This window comes from Camelus bactrianus, chromosome 19, assembly GCF_048773025.1.
Source record: "Camelus bactrianus isolate YW-2024 breed Bactrian camel chromosome 19, ASM4877302v1, whole genome shotgun sequence".
In the NCBI taxonomy this organism is placed as follows: Eukaryota; Metazoa; Chordata; class Mammalia; order Artiodactyla; family Camelidae; genus Camelus; species Camelus bactrianus.
In genome coordinates, this window is record NC_133557.1 from 20,900,284 (window position 1) to 20,909,212 (window position 8,929).

The 8,929-nt window shown below is 41.3% G+C and overlaps 1 protein-coding gene across 1 annotated transcript; it reads right to left on the reverse strand.

Moving 5' to 3' along the window:
- Window positions 1-8,092: 8,092 nt before the first annotated feature.
- LOC105071878 (large ribosomal subunit protein eL33) lies at window positions 8,093-8,529 on the reverse strand. The gene has a single exon (XM_010958641.3). It carries the CDS (start codon window positions 8,448-8,450, stop codon window positions 8,118-8,120), a length of 333 nt encoding a protein of 110 aa, XP_010956943.2. The 5' UTR covers window positions 8,451-8,529; the 3' UTR covers window positions 8,093-8,117.
- Between the last annotated feature and the right edge of the window lie 400 nt (window positions 8,530-8,929).

Consider the following 8,929-nt stretch of genomic DNA (forward strand, 5'->3'; position numbering starts at 1 on the left):
TACCTGGGCTCTGCAGAAGCCAGAGCCTCCTGGACCAATCTGACCACCGCATACAGTGGTCTGTCTCTCTCTTCCTTTCTGTCCACCAGCTGGAGCTCTGCTGACCTAGAAGGACAAAGACTGCTGGGCTGCCCATGACTCAAGAGTGTGACCCTGCCGTCGATCCCCAGCAGCTGAGCAAACACCCCAGGGAGCCGGCAAAGGAAAACACCAACATCCCTACAGGGTCCTAAAACAAGAAAGAAAGGGAACAGGCATAGCACAAAGAACAGCAAATACAAAGTAGAGGAGAAGGAAGACAATCTGAACAGAAACTGATGATGAAAATAACACCCCAAGGAGCCACAAATACAGTGTGATGCACTCACACACACACACATCCATGTTCTGGAAGGAAGGGGAAAATCTCATATTCAGACTAAAAATCTCAGGAGATTAATCAAAAGAGAGGATGGTTACAGTTGAAACCTGACCTGGAATACCAAATGGAGAAATAAAACACAAGTCAAAAATTCAAAAGATAGAAACGATGAGGGGAAATAAAAGAGGTTTAGGGGAAAGATGTGAGCAACCAAATATTTGTATGTTTGAATTATTCAATATTGGAATTACTGGAGAAAGGGAAATTCATAAAATGGAGGAAGTGGAAGACAGGCAATAACAAAACAAAACAATGGAGGAAATCTTCCCTGAAATTTTTCCAATAAAGACTTGACCAAGATTTGAAGGGTTCACTGACTTCCAAACAGAGCTTACAAAAAATAATACTCACCTTTAGGCATGGACTGGAAAAATGAATTCCAAGTATAAATATAAAGCTTACCAGCCTCCAGAGAGGGGAAAGAAGTAACTTACAAAGAAAATCAATCAGGTTGTCATTGGACTTCTCATTTGCAATACTGGAAGCAAACAATGGTGTGATAATATCTACAGACTCCTGAGGGGAAAAAAGGAGTCTTAAGGGAAAGACTAATAATAGCATGGGACTTCAAGTTACTGCAGGATCTCAGCCTGGTGTTGGGGAGGGGCAGGAGGCGATGGAGAGTAAAAGAATTTAAATCTCTTTGTGGGGTGGGGAGCATGGAGATGTGAAAGTATTATAATGGGTCATCTTTTTTTTTTTTTTTTTTTTTTGGAGTGGGCAGAGGTAATTAGGTCTGTTTGTTTGTTTGTTTGTTTTTTTAATGGAAGTACTGGGGATTGAACCCAGACCTCGTGCTTACTAAGCAGGCACTCTACCACTGAGCTATATCCCTTCGCCCTGTGTCATCTTAACATGGAGAAATGAATGGTATTTTTCATATAATGGAAGATTATATCATTACGATCATGTATTCTTTCTGAAGACCAACAAGAAAGGGTCATCACTCTAGAACACCAAAATCTAAAAGAACAACAGGTAATAAATGGCTGTGTTCTCAAGCCAGCAAAAACAGGAAAAAGGAAAGAAATAGCCAAGTAAAATAAGTAGTAAGCCCAAATTAACGTGGAAGGAATAAAATAAATGTATTCATTTTTACCCTAATCTCAAATGGGCTGAATTGTCCTATTAAAACCCAGAGTGCGCCAAATAAGGATTAGAGAACAAAACCCAGGTACACGCTATTGTCAGGAACACTCTATCAGCCAAAAGTGAGCATAAGGGAAACCTGAATGACCGTGGTTCACTAAACATATGAGAAATTTGTTTTTCCCCTGTGAACAAGAGGTAGGTAGGGAGGTGGTGCAGAGCTGGGGGGGCTGCTCAGAAATGCTCTCCTCTCTTCTGTCCATTCTAGATTCCTCTCACCCTTGGCCTCTCTGCTGGAATTGGTGGCTTACTGGTGGCATGACCCCCAATCCTCATTCCTAAGGGACCCGAGGCCTTCCGGGTCACTATGCCATTGTCAGCGTGAGGCCATGATGGATGTTCATGTCCATTTGCCATCAAAATTGGGCAACTCCCCCATACACCAAGCTCAGGCTTCTTCCTCCTCTGTCATAAGGGACCCACCTCCCACCCCATTCAGCCATAGGTTTAAGCCAGGGGACAAGCAACAGGCAGCTGAAGTGAGGGTCAGGGTGGCTTACTCATGTAGCTTCCTTGTGCCTCGGGCCCTCCTCTGTTCAATCTTGTATGTACCACTTCCATCCCGGTGTGTTGCCGGGCCCACAGGATCTTACGACTTGGTTGATCGGACCGAATCCAAGTCATTTCGGGTGTTCTGGCTGCATGGACATTTGCTCTTCCGTGATCAGCTGCTCCATCCCTACTTGGGCCAAGCAGCATGCCAGGAGCTATTTATTGAAAGGTGTGTAATTCCTTGCTACAGACGGCATGGCCTGGCTCCAGAACCCCAGGGGCCTAGGCTGTGATTTCCCCACTGAAACTTGCCGTAAACTCCACTCACTGTCTTTTCCCACCACCGGTATCTGCAATCCCCAGGGCCTGATAGGTCCTATGGTTCAAGCTTTAGGGCCACCTACATTGCAGCTTGGAGCCGGTACAGAGCTCTTTCCGGCTCTGGGCCCCTCTCAAAGATGGCAGCCTTTCATTGCACCCAGTATTTGGATCAGTGTAGTATTCCCAGGTTTGGAATATTCTGCCTCCAAAACCCAAAGAAGGCTCCCAGCATGATGCCTACTTCTTTGTGGAGGGAAATGAAAGATGCAATAGTCTTTCTCATACTCTGGAGGGGTGTTCCAGCATGCTTCAGAACACTGGAACCCTAAAAATTTTACATATTTGGCAGGTCCTGCATCTTTTTCTTTTTTCAGAGTAACTTTAAAATTTTTTTATTTTATTGAGTTACAGTCAGTTTTCAATGTTGCGTCAAATTTCCAGCGCAGAGCACAATTTTTGTTATACATGAACGTACGTATATTCATTGTCACATTCTTTTTCACCGTGAGCTACCACAAGATCTTCTATCTATTTTCCTGTGCTATACAGTATAATCTTGTTTATCTATTCTATATATACCTGTCAGTATCTACAAATTTTGAACTCCCAGTCTGTCCCTTCCCACCCTCCTCCCCTTTGGTAACCACAAGTTTGTATTCTATGTCTATGAGTCTGTTTCTGTTTTGTATTTATGTTCATTTGTCTTTTTCTTTTCTTTATTTTTAGATTCCACATATGAGCGATCTCATATGGTATTTTTCTTTCTCTTTCTGCCTTACTTCACTTAGAATGACATTCTCCAGGGACATCCATGTTGCTGCAAATGGCGTTATGTTGTTTTTTATGGCTGAATAGTATTCCATTGTATAAATATACCACATCTTCTTTATCCAGTCATCTGTCAATGGACATTTAGGCTGTTTCTATGTCTTGGCTATTGTAAATAGTGCTACTATGAATACTGGGGTACAGGTGTCTTTTTGAAGTAGGGCTCCTTTTGGATATATGCCCAGCAGCGGGATTCCTGGGTCATATGGTAAGTCTACTCCTAGACTTTTGAGGAATCTCCATACTGTTAGGTCCTGCATATTTGAAGAGTTTATCTCACACTGTCTGGAGTGCTTGTGTGTTCCTAAGACCTCCACATTCTAGCCACTTCACCCAGTCCAATTAGCATATGGCATCAACTGAGGGACCAGTGTGATGTTCTGTGGATATGCAGCTGGTCCAGGACTCTTCAGGCTACATCACAAAAGACAGCTACTATTTACAACAGCCAAAACATGGAGACAACCTAAATGTCCATTGACAGATGACTGGATAAAGAAGCTGGGGTGTATTTATATAATGGAATACTACTTGGCCATAAAAAAGAATAAAACAATGCCATTTGCAGCAATGTGGATGGACCTAGAGATCATCATTCTAAATGAAGTGAGCCAGGAAAAGAAAAATACCATATGATATCACTAATATGTGGAATCTAAAAAGAAAGACACAAGTGAATTTACTTCCAAAATAGAAACAGACTCACAGACATAGAAAACAAACTTATGGTTACAGCGGGGGAAGGGAGTAGGAAGGGAAAAAAATGGGTGTTCGAGATTTGCAGTTACGAACTACCATATATAAAACAGATAAACAACAAGTTTAAACGGTATAGCACAGGCAACTACATTAAATGTCTTGTAGTAACCTATAATGAAAAATTATGAAAAGGAATATGTGTATATACATATGACAGACATTGTGCTGTACACCAGAAATTGACACAATATTGTAAACAGACGGTACTTCAATTTAAAAAAAAAACAAAAGAGCTGAAGAGCCAACATACCCAGCGCAAGACTACGTGCCTACTGTTCCCCCTCCACCTGCATATGAACTGCCTCTGATCCTCTTTTTTTGATAGCGACAGAAAAGAACACATTCACCAGATCAGTGGCTGCAAGACACGTACGAGACTGTGCTTTGGGGAAAACCCACATCTGGCACAGCAGCTGCACGGAGGCTGCTGTTGGGCTGAGGTCGCGTAGTCCATTGTCATCCTCCAGGATATGCCTGGCTTTTGCAGCGGCCAGACTGATGAATTAAACATGACGTAATGGGACTACCGCCTCCACATCACTTGGGTTTTTAAGGGTGGCACAAGTGTCTGCCATTCCTCCAGGGATGTGATATTGGTTTGATTTACTCTCTTGGCTGAGTGAAGGAGGGGGCTGTTTCAGAAGTTCCCACTGGCCCTCCTCACTACAAAAGCCCTTACCCCATAGGCCAGCGGGTCAGTGTGGGAGTTGGGCCAGTTACCTCTAAGTCTATTCCAGGTGGGGCTGGGGAATGACCACAGGGTTAGCCAGCGGGCTTAGTGGACTCACTGCCATCCAGACTTGGGCCAGGATTTTATTTATTTCTGCCCCCTATATGCCCTCAGTTTAACAAGGAGGCCATGATGATGCTTCTGGTCTCTGGGTATCAGTGACAACTCAGACCCCATGCCAGTAGCTCTTATAATGTTTGCATGTCCACCTTTCCTTCTTGGCATATGGTTATCTGTCATGGCCTTGCAGAGTCCTTCAAGGGGTCCTGCCTCCCCTTCACTCAATGTGTTTGGAATCCTAAAACTGGCTCAGGTCTGGAAACTGAGTGAGGGAGTGTGATTTTTTGAGGACTGGCCTACCACCTGATCAGGAAAGCTAAATTATGAAAAATAAGTTTCTTAGCACAGAAGAGACATAGCGTCACAGATTCCTATGTGCAATAGGCATAGGAAAAGGACGAGGAGGAAACAGAGTAAACTTTTAGCCATACCTACCGCTCAGTGGTGGTACTGTGGGTGGTTTTAATTTTCTTCTTTGTGCTTTTCTGTGTATTTCATATTTTTGTACCACAGCAGATGTACTCCGCCTTGCCAGAGATCACATGTGGGTATGTGTGTTTTCTCTGCTCTAGGGAGAGGCTGCAAAAAATCGTCTCGGTGTAGCTGTTAAGTGGTTGGCAGCTCTCTATTCTCCAAAGGCTGGGTGTGGGCATGTGGCATCACTGAAGAAGTGTCCCGAGAAAAGACTCCTTTTGAATCATTGAAGGTGGCCTCTCCCAGAGGAGGGGGGAAGGGGCCACACTGTCTGGGGAAAGGGGCTTTAACCAGCCTCTTTGTCCTAAAGGGGAACATAAACTTGCCATACAAGACAGTAATTTTACTCCTAGGTATTTACTCAACAGAAATGAACACCTATGTCTACATCAAGACTTGTACATGAAGCCTCATAGCAGCTTTGTTCAGTTTGTATAGCCTCAAACTGGACACAACCCAAATATCCATTAACAAGTGAATGAATCAACAAATTGTGGTATAACCTTACAATGGACTACTACTCAGCCATAAAAAAGAATGGACCATCAGTGCACCCAACATGGATGAACCTCAAAATAATGATGTTAAGTGAAAAAAGTCAGAAAAGAGAGTGCATAGTGTTTGATTCCATCTATATAAGACTCCCTAAAAATGCAAAGTAATCTGTAGTGACACAAAGCAGATCAGAGATTACTTGGGGAATGTAGGGGTGGGAAATGGGAGGGAGGGAGCATGAAGGTGTATGGGAAAGTTGTGGGGATGATTAGAAAAAAATTTAAGTTTCACGGGGGTAAGGGGACATTCTGAGCAATGACAAGACCTCCAGTGAGGAACTATTGAGGCTGGATGGCATCATGGAATTCCCCAAATTCCTGGAGAAGGAACTGTCCTACGTATCCCTAACTTCAGGTGTGGGGCAATGATGGCATCTTCTCTTGGTTCATCTCCTCTTTTTTCCAGTGTTTCTCAACCTTTATTTTTTAAGTTATAGCTCCTCCAAAGAGACTTTTTAGGTATTTTTTCCTAATTGTCCTCCCCATAAAAATTTAATACTGCAGATATATTGCATATCTGTTTATGTACTATGGTCCTCTGAGGGCCACAAATCATTGTAATATCTAAGATTTTTTCAGGCTCCAAGAACCAATTTCCACCCCTTTGGGGGCAATATTGCCCCTGTTGAGAATGTATGCCTATTCCTTTAAGAAAAAAATTAAAGCAGACAGGGAAAAAGCAGTATTACAATTTAAATGATCTGATTTGTTTCTTTGACAGAAATGCAGCAACACACATAACTGTGAAAAATGTCTCCCCAGCACTATGCATTAATGTGGGTTAATGAAAACGGGCGGCTGAAATGAGGAGAGGGGGGTTTGGAAGGCAGCCTGCTTTCAGCCAGAGCAGAGACGTGGTGGAGTCTTTCATGTGCGACTAGAGCCCTCTGCTGGCCATTTCGGGAACATACCCCAGTAAATTAAGCGTAGCCCACTCATTTACCTGCTGTTTTCCCAGCATTCATAGGCGTGGGTTTGATAACCAAGGCTCAGCAAGGCTTAATAACCAAGTCAGAACGGCACTGCGGTGGCAAAACTGGCATTCCAAGTCACGTTTGTCCAAATCCAAAGCCCATAATTTCCTCCTTATTTGAGGTTGAGGTCACTTATTCACCTGTAGCTGTTCAATTGCTCCAGCATCAATTGTTGAAAAGTCTATCCTTCCTTCATTGCATTTCTCCCGCGTCTTTGTAAAAATCAGTTGGGCATGTTTATGTGTGTCTATTTCTGGGTTCTCCATTATATTCCATTGACATATATGCCTATCCGTCCACTGATACCACAGTCTTGATTATTGTAACTATATTGTAAATCTTTACATCAGTAGACAGATCTTTCCATTTTATTCTTATTTTCAAAAATTGTTTTAGCTACTATAGTTCCTTTCTCTTTCCATTTAAAGTTTAGAATAATCTTGCTTATATCTACAAAAACATTCTTGCTGGGATTTTGATAGGAACTGCATTAAATCTTTATATCAATACAGGGAGAATTGGCATCTTCTTTACTGTGCTGGGTTTTCCAATCCATGAACAAGGTCTGTTTACCCACTTTTAAAGATCCTCTTCAATCAGCATTTTGTAGTTCTTGGCATGCAGGTTTGGACATATTTCGTTAGGTTTACACCTAACTATATAAGTTTTGAGCAATTAAAAATGATACTGTATTTTAAATTTTGGTGCCCATGTGTTCATTGCTGGCATATAGAAATACAATTGAATTTGGTATGTTTACCTTGTATCCTATGACCCTATTGAAGTTACTTATTAGTTCTAGGTTTTTCTGGTTTTGATTTTTTTTGTTTTGCAGATTCCTTGGGATTTTCTACTTGGACAATCATGTCATTGTAAATAAGGATGCTTTTATTCTTTTCTGGTCTGTATGCTTTTTATTTCCTTTTCTTCCCCTATTGCAGTGGCTAGAACTTCCAGCACTGTTGAATAAGAGTGGTGAAAGCAGTTATCATTGTCTTGTTCCTGATTCCAGGGGGTGGAAGCGTCCAGTCTTTCACCATTAAGTATAATGCTAGCTATAGTTTTTTTTTATAGATGCTCTTTGTCAAATTCCCCTCTATTTCTATTTTCTGAGAGTTTTGTTGTAAATTTCAAATACATTTTTGTCAAATACTTTTTCTTCATTGGTTGATATAATGTGCTATTTCTTTTTTAGTTTGTTAATATGGTAGATTGCATTCCTGTAATAAACTCCATGGTATAAAATTCTTTTCATATATTCGTATGTCTTTTCATATAATTACTACATACTTCAGTTCGTTGATTTTTTTTTTTTACAAGAGAACAAATTCACTTTTATTTTCTTTTCAATAAGTTTAAATCCTTGAGGGGTACAGCATCACACGGATCCTGTGTCCAATGGCCTTAGCAGGAAGATTGCTTAGGAATTTGGCACGAACCATGCCACTGTTTCCATGAGCACGAGTTACCTTTCCCCAGATTACTCTGGTTTTGTTCGGTTTTCCACCAGGAGTTACTGTATTGTTCTTTGCTTTGTACACATAAGCACATCTCTTGCCCAGATAGAATTCAGTTTCATCTCGAGCATAAACACCTTCAATTTTAAGAAGAGCTGTGTGTTCCCTCTGGTTCCGGAGACCCCTCTTATAGCCAGCAAAAATGGCCTTGGACCACAGCCTTCCAGACATATTTATCGTTTTGGAAGTCCTGTTCCCAGCAGGCCTCCACAGTCTCCAAGATGGCTGAAAGAGAGCCAGTTCGTTGATATTTTGTTAAGGATTTGCACATCTAATTTTCATGAGGAATACTGGTCTGTATTTTTCCTTTTTTTTTTTTTTTTTTTGTACCCTATTTAAAATTTTGAGGGGAGCCGGTATCAGTGAATACTAACTTCATAAGTTTAACAGGAAAGTGTTTTCTCCTCTTGATTTTCTAGAACAAAGTGTGTAGAACTGGTATTATTTCTGCTTTAAACATTTGGTAGAATTCTCTAGTGAGACCATCTGGGCCTGGAGATTTCCTTTTTAGGGATTTTAAAACTGTAAATTAAATTTCTTTAATTCTATTTCATATTGGATGAGTTGTAATGGTTTGTATTTTTGGAGGAATTGGTCCATTTAACCTAAGTTGTCAAATTTCTGCATATAAAGTTGTTCGCAGATCCTCC

What these genes read in the sequence shown, in the direction of transcription:
- LOC105071878 (XM_010958641.3), bottom strand. Translation starts at nt 8,450, where the DNA reads ATGTCTGGAAGGCTGTGGTCCAAGGCCATTTTTGCTGGCTATAAGAGG.